This window comes from Pieris brassicae, chromosome 13, assembly GCF_905147105.1.
Source record: "Pieris brassicae chromosome 13, ilPieBrab1.1, whole genome shotgun sequence".
Taxonomy (NCBI): Eukaryota; Metazoa; Arthropoda; class Insecta; order Lepidoptera; family Pieridae; genus Pieris; species Pieris brassicae.
In genome coordinates, this window is record NC_059677.1 from 3,713,913 (window position 1) to 3,729,286 (window position 15,374).

Sequence of the window (15,374 nt, forward strand, 5' to 3'; positions counted from 1 at the left end):
ATAGGAACTTATATATAGTAATTGTAAGGGATACAGAGAGGAGGTGTGGTCATATTGGGAACAAGAAAAGGTATTATATTCTTCTGGCAACGATTGAGTTAAGCTGTGGATGGGATTGGCATTTGACTAGTGCTTGTTATGGATTTTGTAGGCATGTGTACCATGTAATGAGAGGACAAAAAACTGACGAACTTACGACTAGGATCTAATTCACAATTTTAAACATTATGATGGAATAATTACACGAAGAATAATGTTTAACTATTTTGGAAGTGTCTAATAATGTAAGAAGTGGATAATCTGGTTTATCAATATGTTAGGGACATATTATCTAAGAAAGTATAAAATCATGATACTTTTGACTACACTGTTTTTTTATTTAGGTTGTGGTATAACTCTTAGTTTTATACGAATGGATTGCGTAGCTGCTTCACAGCAATTAGCAAAAGAAGCACCAAGTAATTTTGACAAAATAGAGTATGCAGTGTTGGTTTTAAGTGGTCCAGAATATGAAGCAAAAAGAGATGTTATTAGGGCTACATGGGCTAAATTTGTAGGAAATATTTTTATTGAAAATGAGGTGAAGTTGTATAAATGGAATCATACATGGGTTGGACATACTCCTCAACGAGATTTCATCAAAGTGTTTTTTGTTGTGGCGACTCAAGGTTTGACTGGAGTAATGTCAGAGAGATTAAAATCTGAACATATTAGATCAGATGATTTACTTCTTCTAGATAATTTGGAAGATAGCTACAAAAACCTTGCTGTGAAATTGAAATATTCCCTGCAATGGGCACAGTCACATTTGAAAAGTCTAAAGTATTTAATTAAATGTGACGATGATTCTTTCCTTAGAGTTGACTTGATTGTTAAAGATTTGGAAGCATTTGCTCCTAACATGAATGATCCAGAAATACATAAACACATAACCAAAAAGGTATTGTTAAATATTATTCTAGTTATTTTTATTTTTCATTTATTGTATAAGTGTTCTTAATATAAATGAAGTTGGTGTGGTGGAGACACAAACTGTACACAGTTTTTCTATCCACCAGGACGTCGAAAATATTTAAATCATTAACATATATATATATACTAAGGCCAGTGACATATAAACTGTAAATTTATAACAATCAAACCATTCAAACGATTTAAAATTGCACGTAAAACGTCGTAAACAAATCTAAACACTTACGCGCCATAGATAGCTGATGCAAGAAACCTGTTCTTGTCGAGAATTCTCATTCACATAAAGGATGAGTTCCTATATTCGAATATGTTTTAATGACGTATATAGCATAATTTTTGTTATGCATAATTTATAATTGTTTGACTTATGTAGTATTTTTTAATTTAAATTTAATATTGTTTCTTGTTATATTAGTAAGTGTAGCTGGTATCGAGTTTATTAAATTTGGAATAATGTAATCTAATGTTTTTTTCCCATATAAGTTATTGTATTTGGGTAATAGAAATTTGTTTTTTAGTTTTCTATGTGGTGAATAGTGATAGTGAGTTTTAATTGTTTTGAGGTAATTTTCTGTAAAGTAGTTTTCATTTAATAATCCTAGTTGCACTTTCTCGTGTATAGGTATAATTTTGAAAAATGCAAATAGGTTTCTGTAGTCCTCTTTATATTGTGATTTTAATTTTATGGGAGCAACTGTTTTTAAAATACATATTTGTATTGCAAATATTTGATTTAGATAAGTTTTGCATGTTCTCCCATAGCTTGAAAGTCCATATGTTATAATGGATTCGGCTAGTGCTTTGTATAATAGTAGCAGAGTTTTAAGAGGTATTTTATTTTTTATTAAAGTGAATTTGGCAAGTATTGCTCTTAGCCTTTCACAGACAGAATTAATGTGCACTTGCCAGGACATTCGGTCATCTATTGTAAGCCCCAGGTACTTATGGTTATGAACTAATTCTAAGGCGTTGCAGTTGCAGCTTTTGGGGTACGAGTTATAAGAATGTGCACATGTGTGGTTGTGTTTTGTATTTTATCTGCACCTGGAGACTTTCTGTCGTTTAATAATTTAATTATCTTTGCAACTGATTTAGGGTCTGCTGACTGAAGTCTCATACTAGTATTTTCTGCACGCTGGTAAGAGCTTTTATCTAACAGTGGATTTACACAGTTGGTTGCTATATTACTAATACTATTGTGGAAGGAAGTTGCAAAATTATTTGCAATATCTTTACATGTAATATTTTGATTTGCAAATGAGTTCTGTATAGCTACGTCCTGTAGTTCGCTGTATTTCCTGTTAGTTGGTTTAATATGTCCCATAGATTTTTTAGATTATTTTTATTAGCTTCTATATTGGTTCTAATTGTTTTATTTTTAGTTTTATTTATTAATTTATTGACATAATTTCTGGTTTTATTATATTTTTGTTTGAGTATTAAGTTGTTTAGATCTTTTATATATTGAGTAAAAAGTTTATTTCTGTACTGACATGCATTAATAATTCTATTATTAATCCAATGGTTTGGTATTTCGAAGAGCGTTAGATTTAAGTTTAACTGTAAATTCAGATTTTTTATATGCTTGAGTTAAGTTATTTTGTATGAAGTTGTATATACCAATAGGACACTTCATTTCTATTGTCGGCTTCCAATCAATTTGCTCTAGAAGGATCGTAATTTATTATTGTCAATTAATGTTTTATATGTTGGAACATCCTGTAGCTGTGTTTTAGTGCAAGCAAGCACGATCGCTCGATGGTTGGAAGTTTTGTGCCAACCGCTGCCGTGTATAGGTCGTGTGTTTGGGATCGAGCGTATATGTGGTCTATGCATGATTTTGTAATCGTTCCTTTGTATAGTTCCGCCCTACTGTATGTTGTGATCCCACACATAAGGCCTAAACTGTGTAATGTGTTGCAATATTTATGTTTTATTGGAATGTCTAGCTTTAGATTTATATTAACGTCTCCCAATAGATACAAGTCAATATTTTTCTGACAGTTGTTCTTAATAATATTATGAAGTTCGTCAATAAACAGGTTCTTGCTTAGGCTAGATGGGCTGTAAATAGCACAAATTTGTGCAGTGTATTTTGTCTGAGTTGTGATGGTAAAAAGTATATTCTCGAAATGTTGACTTTTTACAATTTGTATATTAAATGTATGTTTTTTTTACATATACTAAGATACCTCCACCTTTCCTACTATGTCTAAGTGCTGAAAACATGGTCCATTTAAATTATACAAACAACTGATTCTATCAGAAATGTTAACCTTTGTAAGAACAATAACGTCAACAGTGTTAGCCGCATATATACATTGCTCGAGACTAGCAAAGTATTTTATGATTGACCTTATGTTTATGTGTACACACAGTAGATTTAAATGTTTGCAGGGAATTTTACTCACAAAATCATTTATGTTTATACAATCTTCTAATTCACAAATATCACTAGTTAAACTATCCATCTTAATAATAATAATTTATATGCATTTAATTTGGGCAGTTAATTGTCATTCTGTCTTTTTTTTAACACTTGTATATCCAACACTGATCTTAGGTTTTGTATTTTAGTGTTTTCATCCTGTCTTGCACGCACCACACCGTTTCTAAACCATACGTATTTATATGTTTGTTTATTCTTTAATTCCTGTTTGGTTTCCCATAAAATGCTTTTGTTGTATTTAGTCATTGCTTCCCTGATGAATACTATTTTGTTATTGTTGGGTTCATAGGGGCAAACATCGGCCACCATAGTTTTAATGGTTTTTGCAGCTTTAATCCACTCTTCTTGGGTTGATTTATCATTAAGTTTTACTTGTATAATGCCTGGTTGGTCGTTTTTACCTTGGTATCGCATTGAAAGTTAATATATTCTATAATAATAAAATTACTATAGTCAATGGTGCTTAGACCTTTTATGTCGGACACTCAACCAAATTATTTTCTCATATAATATTGTACTTCCAAACTATATGTAATATTATTTTTTAGCATTCATCATATGAGAATAAAGGCTTATACTGGGGCTATTTCGATGGGCGTGCCAGAGTGTACCTTAATGGGAAATGGGAAGAAAAAGACTGGTTTCTCTGTGATACCTACCTCCCATATGCATTGGGAGGTGGGTATATCATATCCAAAAGTATTGTGGATTATATAGCTAGGAATGCTGACTTTTTAAGGTATTGTTATCTTAAATTTAATTTATAAATATGTGAAATAAACCCATCTAGTGGTAGCTTATTTAATTTGCAATCATTTATTTGTGTCTTCATTTTGAAACAGTAATAGATTGCGCTTAAACATCATTTCCTTTAACAGATTTAAAATTTATGCGGCTTAATCCAGGGGGTTAACATTGAAAATACTAATTTTTCATTGTCAAATTTTCAGTCATTACAACTCCGAAGATGTGTCAATGGGTGTCTGGACAGCAGCCCTTGAAGGCATCAACCGAGTACACGATATACGTTTTGATACTCAATGGAAGTCCAGAGGCTGCGAAAATAATATGCTTGTGCGACACAAGCAAACAATCATCGACATGTTTCAAATGTATAGGTCTCTGGTCGATTCACATGGAGAAAAATTGTGTAGGACTGAAATTGCTTTAAGCAAATATTACTTCTATGACTGGAATGTTTTACCGAGTTTGTGTTGTAAATGATTTGGGACCCAAATAATACTAAATAAAAGAAAAAGTACTTTTATATGGCGCTAAATACTACATTTCAAATTTACCAATGAAATACTTCAATTACCAATGAGTTCAGTCGTAGGATAGAAGAACACAGTTCTTATGGGCGCTCTGAAAACAAACTTTCTGCTACTCAAATTGCCTGGCAGTCGCACCAACGAGCTCAGACATAAGCCTAACTGCGAGAAAGGTGGTCGTTCCCCCACGGTATCATAATCACCCGGTAGCAAGAGAGACGGAGAACGACGGCAGCTCCGCCAACTACGTATGAAAATGGGTGCAGACCCCAACTTGGAAACGGCAGACAAAATCCTGCCCTTCTATCCTACGTCTGAATTTTTTGATATGTTTTTTATAATCGGATATAGTCTATTTTCTATTGTGTCAAACTGTTAGATTTAAATGTCAATGTCAGATCGTTTTTGACGTAACATATGAAACTCATTAGGCGCTTGAGACATTGACTTTTCAAGAGCCGTGATCCGCTAATACTAAACGAATTTATAAAGAAATGACATTAGCTCACGCTTTATCACGTGGCTATTTTCATACAAATCCCTTTGGCGGTAGTGTCAAGCCTGTCGAAAAGTGATTCAGTTAACCACAGGGTTAAGGGTATATACTTAACAAAATATATTTTGACATTTCATAATGTTTACCAACCTAGTAAATCGATTTGTTTTGTAATGTAAAATATCAGGAGTACTGTTTTTTTAGTGTTTCGCTTAGCGTTCGAAAGTGAGATTAATATACCGGAAAGTTTATACGATTTTAAGGTTTGAAAAACGATTTTTCAAAGTCGTTTCTAATTTGCTAATAACTTAATAATTTACATAAGTTTACTATAATTCTCAGTAGCCAATTCTTCCTTTAACCGTTTACTAGATATCAATATTTATTTAGAATTTGACATCCTCTGTCAATAGATATATATAGAATAGATAGATTATAAAAATGGTAATCAAAATGAAATACTTACCTTTAGATGAGTGTCATTAAGATTGGTACTTTTAGAAAGAATTTTTCGGTCATATTTAAAAAAAACTTACGTCGTGGATATGTAGTTGGTATATAGAACATTTCTTTACCTAAAAGCCTGCCCATACATTCTTGATTTAAGATAATCTGTTTTTTTTTAATCTGGGCAAACTTTCAAATTTTTGAGGCAGTGCCGCTCACCGAGGTGGTGCGTGGAGTCCAATACCCACTTAAGTGTTCGAACCAAGTGAGTAATTTCTCCGTTCATGGACACCCACGCTACCAAAGGGCTCGCAAGTGAGCTGCCATATTTGGATACATTACATTGTTTTAAAAATTCTTCATATTTATCTAAAGTAGTAGAAACGTTTGTATAAAGAACTAAGATGTTTTTCAGGAAAGTTTCTGTGTGTTTAAATCGATGTTGATTGCCTTAAGTTAATCTTGTTTTTCCCTCAATTTCTAGTCAAATATATAAGGAATAAATGACTTTTTAAACAATCTTAAAAATACCTTTTATTTATCAAAAACACAACAAACATGTCAAGGAATCTATACATTGTCATTAGTAACGAATTATACACACATTTTTTTATACATCAATTCGATTTTAAATATTTCATAATAGATGAACTAGAAATCTTGCTAAGTGTTCTTAGTCAGTTAAATTGTCAAAATTAAAAGAATATATGTAGAAAGAGTCCTGTTACATTCGATTTTTATATTAAGTTTACGATTACATTTACATTCACAGCAAAAAAACTATCTAAAAATTATAAATGTATTACAGGCCACAAATGTGTTTGAAGTTAAGTATGTAAAATAAAATGTTATGAAAAAGAAATGCGTCAAAAATATTTTTTTATTCTGTAGCGAGAATGCTACATCAACAATAGATTGAAGTCACTAACTGTCAGTAAAATACACTTAAGAGTTGTCAATAGCTAATCCATATCTACTTTACAGAGCTGTCAATGTCATGTTGAAGTATGCCAAAACTTCAAATCGATATTCAGTCAAATTATCAAAAATGCTAATAGAATATTTCGAAGCTCACACAACTAAATCCTAGTATCACAATTCTCTAAACTAGTGCAACAGTTTAACATTGGCATCCATATAAGTTTGGTTATTGTAAAATGTGGTTCTTGACAGTTCCTCTTTAAAATAATCTATGGTCCGTTGTAATCCTTCTTGTAATGATATCTGGAATATTAAAAATCAAGTAGGTTTCCCGCCATTATGCCGTCTATGATGGCTTTATTAGTTTACTACATTTACGAACGCGTATTTAAGACTCGTTCGAAGTTAAAGGAAAATATCGTGAGGTCTCGCCACGACAGCGTCTAGCACAGAAAGGCTGATGAAAAGTTCAAGAAGATCAAGCATTACGAAACAGATATAGAAATATGAGGCTCAAACCTAAAAGGTTGTAAATAAATATAGTTGGAAGTAATACATGAACTGTCTAAGGATGTCTATATAAGTATTGTTTACTATAATTTTAATTTATCACTAAAGTTATATACTTATTTATATTTTACCGTCGAACTATAGTGACGTAAGTGCTGTCAACAAAAAAAAGGTAGCAGCAACGTCAAATATCTGTGGTTCTTGTTGATATTTAAGTGTGAATAATATACACATACTAACTGACCCGGCAAACGTCGTTTTGCCATGTATATTATTTCCAGGAAACATTTGTTAAGTTCAATACTATAACATAGCTACTATAATAAAACTAGGGGTTGTATGTTGTATCATAAAAACATATCCAAAAAATATGTTTTTTTTTAAGGTGAAACCTCTTAACTCTTAACACTTGAAATATAGATAGTATCCGATTCTCAGACTTACTGAATATGTATAAAAAATTTCATAAGTATCGGTCGAGCCGTTTTAGAGGCGTATGGCAACGAACGTATTTGTGACACGAGAATTTTATACATATAGAGATTCATCTACATACTTTACGGTAACATGAAAATATTCTCAATATTATTTCACATTTACAGTTCTGTTTCAAAACTCACCTTAGGAGACCAATGTAAATGTTTCTCAGCGATGGCAATATCCGGTCTTCGCCGTTGAGGGTCGTCTTCTACAGCCGCACCAGTTGCCACTGTACTCCTACATCCGGGGACTAGATCTTTTATTATTACTGCAAATTCTGTAAAAAAAATAACAAGTTTGAATTGTTCTTTTTATGCGGGTACTGCACACATACCCGCATTTTATTTATTTTTAAATACCATGAGTGATTAAAATACTTTATAGAACTGTATCTATACATAATATTAAATCACTAAATAAACTAGCAATAGCCATATCAAGGGTATGTATCACCAATGAGTTTTTGTTACATTTCTACTAAGCATCTTTATAGTCTGTGGAGAAAGGAAAGTGTCGTTCCTCCAAAAGTCATCCTTAGTGACAGCCATGTCAAACATCAGTTTCTACAAGATGTATCTAATTAAAAACTAATTAAAAAGTAAGGAATCTTTATAGTCTGTCTAGGAAGGATCTTCCAAGTGTTTGATCTGACCGTCAAAGGTATCTACAAATCTATGGTATTTATTATCTATGGCCACGCCCCACTCAGTCAACTTTCAAATGACACTTCATATTTCGGTTCAAACGCAATTTAAAATATATGAAATCACAAACATACCTTCAATAGTATGTTCAACTGGATTTCCTATGTTAACGGGCAGAGTATATGTCGACTCCATCAATGCCAGCAGACCATCGACCAAGTCCGAAACATAACAGAATGATCGGGTCTGTTTTCCGTTTCCATAGACCTAAAAAATGACGAATTCTAAATTTTCCTTTAGTTTTCCTTTTATTTGGAAGTCATAGACCAAAACAGCTTGTATACATTAAATAACACAACCACTACGTGGAACCAGCTGCCGAACATTTCGGAACCAATTCGATTTAGGACTTAGACTTAGTCCTTAAAAGAGCGCACCAATTCAAAGGCCGGCAACGCACTTCCAGCCTTTTAGCAATGTGAGTGTCCATGGGCGGCATCACTTAACATCAGATGAGCTGCCAGCCCGTTTGCCCCTGTTCTATAAAAATTACTGAAATATAGAAATCTGAAGAAATAATCTAAATCCTTAAAAGGGCTGTGGTTTTTTTCTTGCATAAGAAAGCTTAAGTCCTGGAAATTTTACTCGGTATTTTTACAGCAGAGATCTTCCTAAAAAACCGTCTACACAGCACATCCTTACCGTAATTGTTAAATTTTGCAGAGCCTGCATAATAAAATTGGAAACGACTCGTCCATCTGATACATGCATTCTCGGTCCGTATGTGTTAAAAATTCTCGCCACTCTTACTACCACCTTCTCTTGCTTTGCGTAAGAGTAAGCAAGAGTCTCAGCCACTCTTTTACCTTCATCGTAACATGCTCTCGGGCCTGAAAAGTTACTTTATAGTTACCAGCTAAAAGGTATGTTGTACTTATGTTTTTAAATTTGTTCTCTATTCAGAAATTTAAAAAAAAAGTTATAACATTTCAAACTTTGTGTAACCTGTATCGAGCACAGAACATTACACTAGCTAAAAGTCGACATTACAGTTGGCAAACCGTTGTCAGTTGTCAGTTTACAGACGGATATGAATCAATTGTCAAAATACTGTTTTGATATTGAAATTTGACAGCTCTTGTTGAAGGGTGGATCAGAATTTTAGTACGCATATTTAGTCCAAAAAATACAATCATTAGGCGCGCGTAAACTGCGTAAGTATGTAGGCTTTATCTTTTTTACGTCCTGCCCTAGATTGATGAGGTGTAGTGTTATGACTGTTTTAGTACATTGCCTACATCATTTTATTTCTTACTTTAATAAAAAGCTAAACTTTATTTATCGGCGTTGGAAAAAAATTGCTGTCACATTTTTCAGTTACGCGTCACATTTTTCGGTTATGCGCCATCTTTCTCTTGTCCCTACCACGATTGATTCAAAGAGATTCGAAGCCATTAATAACAAAAATACATAATAACGATAACAATGATAGTAATTATTCTATTACAATTAATGAAATTCTGTAATAATCTCAGTAGTAATAAGGTAAACTGAATTATCTAATTTTATTTTATTTAACCAATTTCTGTAAAGTCTAATATAAAGTAGATCGTATCGTATATAGTAGATCATTTTTCGAAAAATAAGGTCATAAAGAAGTTTCACTTCTTTCATTATGTCTGTAAACAAGTTTTACCGGTAATTTTATTAAATGTTTATGGATAAAATGTCAATGTCAACTGTCATCGAATTGCCGCATATGACTGTCATTCTAATTCGATTAATACAATTTTTGATTGTTTTTGTACATCGCAATAGGTTTTCCGTATTCGCCAAATACGTACCTATCGGATTGACATGACCCCAATAAGACTCCGGCTGTGGGTGGACCATGGGGTCACCATACACCTCAGAAGTACTTGCTATAAGAATTTTAGCTCCGACACGGCGTGCTAACCCTGAAAATATAAATAAATAATTTCATCTGTATAGAGTATTGAATTTTGTATTATTTATATTATCAAAAACGCCTTTAGCATTGAAGCGGGATTAGCAATTGGTAACTACTCATACACATACATACTCATTTAAAAAAACTCTCATAAACATATATCCCTTTTCATCACAGCGATGAATCAATATGACAGAAAGAGACGAAGTTTAAAGATTGCAATTACAAATTCAGTTTTTATGAAGGTGATGTCCAATTTACATTAAAAAAATACTCCAATTTTAGAGAACGCAAGATGTTGTGGTCTCGATATATTGTAAAAATAAATATTTAAAACTGTTTGCCCAAAGTAAGGAATAACGCTAAATGAATTGATTTAAATAATATTTTTATGATTGAATCAACTGTAAACTGACAATTGACATCCATTTGCCAACTGTCACGTCGACATCTTTATCAAGTGTAATGATCTGTGCTCGGTACAGGTATGCTGTAGACTGCATTCTGACAACCAAACTCAAAATAACTTTATTCATACGGGTAAACAAGTAAACTTATAAAAGTCAGAAAATAATTTAAATTAATTGTACATTTACTACCAGTTCGTAAGTAAAGGGCGTAGGGCGGGCAAGAACTGGCCAAAATATACTTTGAGACGTTATAAGCTTTTACTTTTTTCTCTTACTCGCTTCTCCGGAAACACAATACATTTAGAAACAGAGGACACAACTGTCAAGGATACTTCAGTCAGTAACCTCAAAACAGTTCAGTCTAATTACAAGAAAATTCTTGAAAGGATTTCAACGCTACTACGAATTGACCTCAACATCTAGTAATATTCATACCGGCAAACATCTTGAACAAATGTCCTTTTCTGCGCAGAAGCGATTTTTAGGTATCACTGGGAGGGGAGGCGGCAGGAGAGTGACGTGTCGACGCGTGATTGGTAACTCAGTTGACGTTTGTGTCCCGCGCAAACTTTCCCCCACTCCCTGTTTAAGAAGTTTGCCGGTATCTGTACATGATGAATACTAACCTAGCATATTAATTGTTCCTAGTGTATTTGTCTTTATCGTTTTGACTGGATTCTGCATGTAATGGGGCGGGCTAGCTGGACTAGCTAAATGGTATATTTCGTCTGCCTGAAATGATGTCATGCAATTAAAACAAATAGTTTTAACTTAATCCATTTCTTTTATACATTCACGCCTTTTTAAGGTGTGAACAGAGAACACGAATCTCTGACCTGATCCATATGACATACCACTCTTGCTTCATCCACTTTTGACTTCCACCATGCACTCGTCCGCTACGGGAACTTTTGACTTGTCCCTTCTCTAGTACGTCCTGGATTTCCAAGTGCGTACGACAAGGGCAAGCCAACCCGACCTCACCATCCACCGTAGCCTTGTAGATCCTACGTATAAGCAGCTTTTACATGGCCACTCCTAAGCATTCCCGTATCACTACGTCGTCTTTAACCCACACGGCGCTTCCTTATCTTATACCACCCCGCCTTTATTCTACTTTCATTCGCTGGAATATTCACTACCGAATTTCGGGATAAGCCTTCCCTATACGGCCAGTCGAACCTCATTTGAGATTAGTTGGCTACAGATAAAGAAATGCCCAATTTACTCTTTTCCGTTAGCTTATAGTTAAAAAGATTAAGGGTATTTAAAAATGTATCAACGGACTGAATCTAAAAGGATCCTCGAGAAGCCTTCGGTTCAGTCAAACACTGCCCGACCAGCTCCTTTGGCTATAGTCGAGGGGTTGTATATCAACCTGGTTATTACTGTTTGTACATCTATTTGTAGGTGTCGTTAACATTTCTATTTACTCTATTTTTTTAAATCGTATGAATTTATACAAAATTATATTTTAAACCAACCAACAAACTAAGCCAAATATAAACTCCAAGCGTGGCTCTAACTGAAATAATAAGACCAAAATGATATCCGATCATTTGTGTACAACACAAAATTTAGCGGTTTTATATGTGATATTTGAAATTGGCACTAGGGGGAACATTCTGTAGGAGATGGCGCTACTATTTGTTATCCTTGATAAATAGTGATATACAAATAATATTTTTCTATTCGAACCAGCATTGCTATTCTGTAACATGCTTCCCGATATTAATGTAAGTACCATGCGATCTCGCTCCCCGGAGAGAATAAATAATGCCAAACAAAAACTTTCAAAAAGATCAATCAAATTTGAAGAGCTGTCAAAATATTTTTTATTATAGAGTATGACATTGGAAAGCGCTCAAAACATCAACATCTAAGTATAGATACCTCAACATATAGTGGGTTAACAATGTCATGGTGGATCAACTCAAAGTTCCTATGTCCGAACCAATGTTCAACATTCCTCTTCCGTCCCGTGAAAAAATTATCAACTACAATAACTTCATGTCCACGCATCATTAGAACATCAACTAAATGTGAGCCTACAAAACCTGCACCTCCTGTTACCTGAAAAATAAAATATAAAAAAATATTTTCTGATAGAGTTAAAATATAATTGTAATGATTACATTACTATAATATAAAAGACCGCTTCCAAGATAAATCCTTGAACATAATGTTGTTTATTTTGATTGGTTAAATTGAACAAAGGTCAATAAGTGTATCTGTCAAACCCATGGTGGTCGCTAAAAGTTGTGTATTAAATATTATTAGGATTACTTTTTACAAAATACTGTTTATTAAAATTCTTGAAAATCATGATACATTTTGAATTTCTGCTACAATTCTGAATATTGCTGTTATTTTGGTAGTGGTCACTTTATTTCTATAATCTAGGGAACAGTGGTACAAAAATAGATTTTATTCCTAGTGGAAATAGTTCATACAGAAATTCAGAAAAACATTGTTACTGTAATATATAGATTACTGATGTGGAAAAATAAGATCTTGTGTGTCAATCTTGACACATCTTTACTTTAGTTTTAGTTAGTTGCATCCATGAAGACGGACCCTTTAATTATATAATTTATATTCATTTAGTAGAAAACCACACTATTCCTGAGTCATATAGGAAATAATTTTATCTATGGGAGCAACAAAAAGATTTTATGCTCAGCAATTTATATTTTAACAGTTAATACAGTTTGAAAGCCTGCAATGATAAAAATTACAAACTAGTACATTTTTCAAATGAAAACTTATTTTACTACCATTGAAAGGTGAAGTTAAAAGCTGTACAAATATTCTGTTCAATGTTTATGAAATTTACAAATTTATTATGCACACAATTAACATTATCATGTGATATGCAAATAATAAAAAAAATACAAGAAGATATTCATTTACAGTTATGTTAAAAACCTTTTGTTAGTGGTAATTTATATGTATCAATAGTACCTGACTGCTAACGAAAATATAACTAAATTTGTTGTATTAAATATTATAAACATTTGATTAGGTAGGAAAGTCCATCTTCATAGATTATCTATGTTATTTTTATGGATTTTTATGTAGTTAAGTAACTAGACCTATTCCAATTTATAAGTTTATAACTAATTTTATACTTTCCATTACAAAACACACATTCACACTTAAGATTGATTTTTCAAATTTTTGAGCTTTTTCACAAACAACTTTTTTTAATATATCAATAACCAATCAGTGATCAACCAATAATTAAACTTTAATTGTTGTATTATGTTAGCTTGCACCCAAAGAACATAATTCAAAAAATCAATTCTAAAACCTAAATTTACTGATTCTCTAAAAAAATATTTGCGCCTACAGCACAATACATATATTGACTTACTAACTTCAGGTTTGCGCTAGGCCCTATTTAAGTTAGTGCCTCACCTATAAATTAAGGAATTAATGTAGAAACACATAAATGACAATTTCTCAGTTTTTCTTATAAACTTAAATAAAGATTCAGGCTTTAATAGTTAATTCTATTAATTTTTTTCAAATGAATAGAATTTTCCAGCTTTATCCCTTTGTAACTTAGGAGGTACAGTCAAAATATATTATAACAACATCGCAGGGACTACTCATATTTGGTCTAATAATGTTATTAGCAATAATGTTATTATTATGTACCTAATGCTTTAACCTACCAGGACCTTTAATTTTGGACGATATAACTGGTATGTTGTTATAAATGATTTTGAGTGTATATCAGTGGATTTTTACTTTCATGATTTTGATTTGAGTTTTACATTATTTAGAATTTTGTTGTAGTTAGACATCTACATGTAATTGTTGCTTATTTACTTGCAGCCACCTCCTAAAGCGTAGCATGTAGCTTATCCAGAAGTACAACATGCTTTGGTTATACAAAAATGTATCTAAATTAAACCAAATTGCGTTATAACTTACCAAAATCCTTTTTCTGTGTTTATATCCAAGATATTTAACTTCTGGATAATTTTGTGGTATTCTGCCTTCTAAAACAGCTAACTTCTTTTCCAATTGTTCTATTCTGGCTTTAGCCTCTTGCAATTCCTGTTTTGTATTATCACCTACAATTTTTGTTTCCATTTTTCTAATACTTTCCTCTTTAGGTATATCTTTCTTTGGTTGCCGATTAAAGTCTCTATAGCTCAAACCCTGCACATCATCTGATTTCTGATCCTCCTTCGCAATTTGAATGTCGTAAACTTTGTCTTGCTTAAGTATAAGAAATATAAAGATCACTGGAACGATTAATTAACATTAAAGGAAATACTTCTGATATTATATTAATGTATAAATTATTGATTAGTTATAGACTGCCAATGTCAATTTAATTAGTACTTACATAAAGCTACAATACATATAATTGTAAGAGTTTTTCGGAATTTTAATGACTGTCTTATCATTTCTGTAAATAGTTCACCGTCGTACTACTGTTTACATGTCGATAAGGTTTAACGATTTTTTTCATGCCTATCTCATCACAGGGTTTGTAACATAAAGTGCATACATATAAGTCTATATTAATGTTTGTTTTCGTAATATATTATAGTTGCATTAGAAATGTTACAAGAATTGTTTATATTTTACTTTTAACTTTAGCGGTAGTGAATAGAACTGGAATTTTCATTGAATACTGACTTTGACATCTAAGTGATGACCGAGGACTAAATACATGACAACTTGCCATAATATTTAAAAAAATGACAACTGTCAAATGATACTGAACCATCTTTGATTAGCTCAATTTTTAACAATTTCAAATAAATAATTTCGTAGGTGTCTTGTTTAATATTCTTTTATCC

At 32.4% G+C, this 15,374-nt stretch overlaps 2 protein-coding genes across 2 annotated transcripts; one reads left to right on the forward strand and one right to left on the reverse strand.

Moving 5' to 3' along the window:
- The first annotated feature begins 81 nt into the window (after nt 1-81).
- LOC123717655 (beta-1,3-galactosyltransferase 6) lies at nt 82-6,155 on the forward strand. The gene is made up of 3 exons (XM_045673749.1): nt 82-940; nt 3,970-4,160; nt 4,372-6,155. Exons 1-3 carry the CDS (start codon nt 314-316, stop codon nt 4,643-4,645), a joined length of 1,092 nt encoding a protein of 363 aa, XP_045529705.1. The 5' UTR covers nt 82-313; the 3' UTR covers nt 4,646-6,155.
- A 346-nt stretch (nt 6,156-6,501) lies between these two features.
- LOC123717654 (UDP-glucuronic acid decarboxylase 1) lies at nt 6,502-15,215 on the reverse strand. The gene is made up of 9 exons (XM_045673748.1): nt 14,915-15,215; nt 14,494-14,810; nt 12,445-12,624; nt 11,178-11,283; nt 10,035-10,148; nt 8,893-9,080; nt 8,325-8,457; nt 7,687-7,823; nt 6,502-6,859 (listed from the first exon to the last, which is right to left on the reverse strand). Exons 1-9 carry the CDS (start codon nt 14,973-14,975, stop codon nt 6,743-6,745), a joined length of 1,353 nt encoding a protein of 450 aa, XP_045529704.1. The 5' UTR covers nt 14,976-15,215; the 3' UTR covers nt 6,502-6,742.
- Nucleotides 15,216-15,374: the final 159 nt, after the last annotated feature.

What these genes read in the sequence shown, in the direction of transcription:
- LOC123717655 (XM_045673749.1), top strand. Translation starts at nt 314, where the DNA reads ATGTTAGGGACATATTATCTAAGAAAGTATAAAATCATGATACTTTTG. An exon ending in ATAAACACATAACCAAAAAG is followed by an intron (nt 941 to 3,969) that starts GTATTGTTAAAT and finishes ATTATTTTTTAG; the next exon opens with CATTCATCATATGAGAATAA. An exon ending in AGGAATGCTGACTTTTTAAG is followed by an intron (nt 4,161 to 4,371) that starts GTATTGTTATCT and finishes TCAAATTTTCAG; the next exon opens with TCATTACAACTCCGAAGATG.
- LOC123717654 (XM_045673748.1), bottom strand. Translation starts at nt 14,975, where the DNA reads ATGATAAGACAGTCATTAAAATTCCGAAAAACTCTTACAATTATATGT. An exon ending in GGGTCATGTCAATCCGATAG is followed by an intron (nt 9,081 to 10,034) that starts GTACGTATTTGG and finishes GTAACTTTTCAG; the next exon opens with GCCCGAGAGCATGTTACGAT. An exon ending in ATTTACATTGGTCTCCTAAG is followed by an intron (nt 6,860 to 7,686) that starts GTGAGTTTTGAA and finishes TTAATATTCCAG; the next exon opens with ATATCATTACAAGAAGGATT.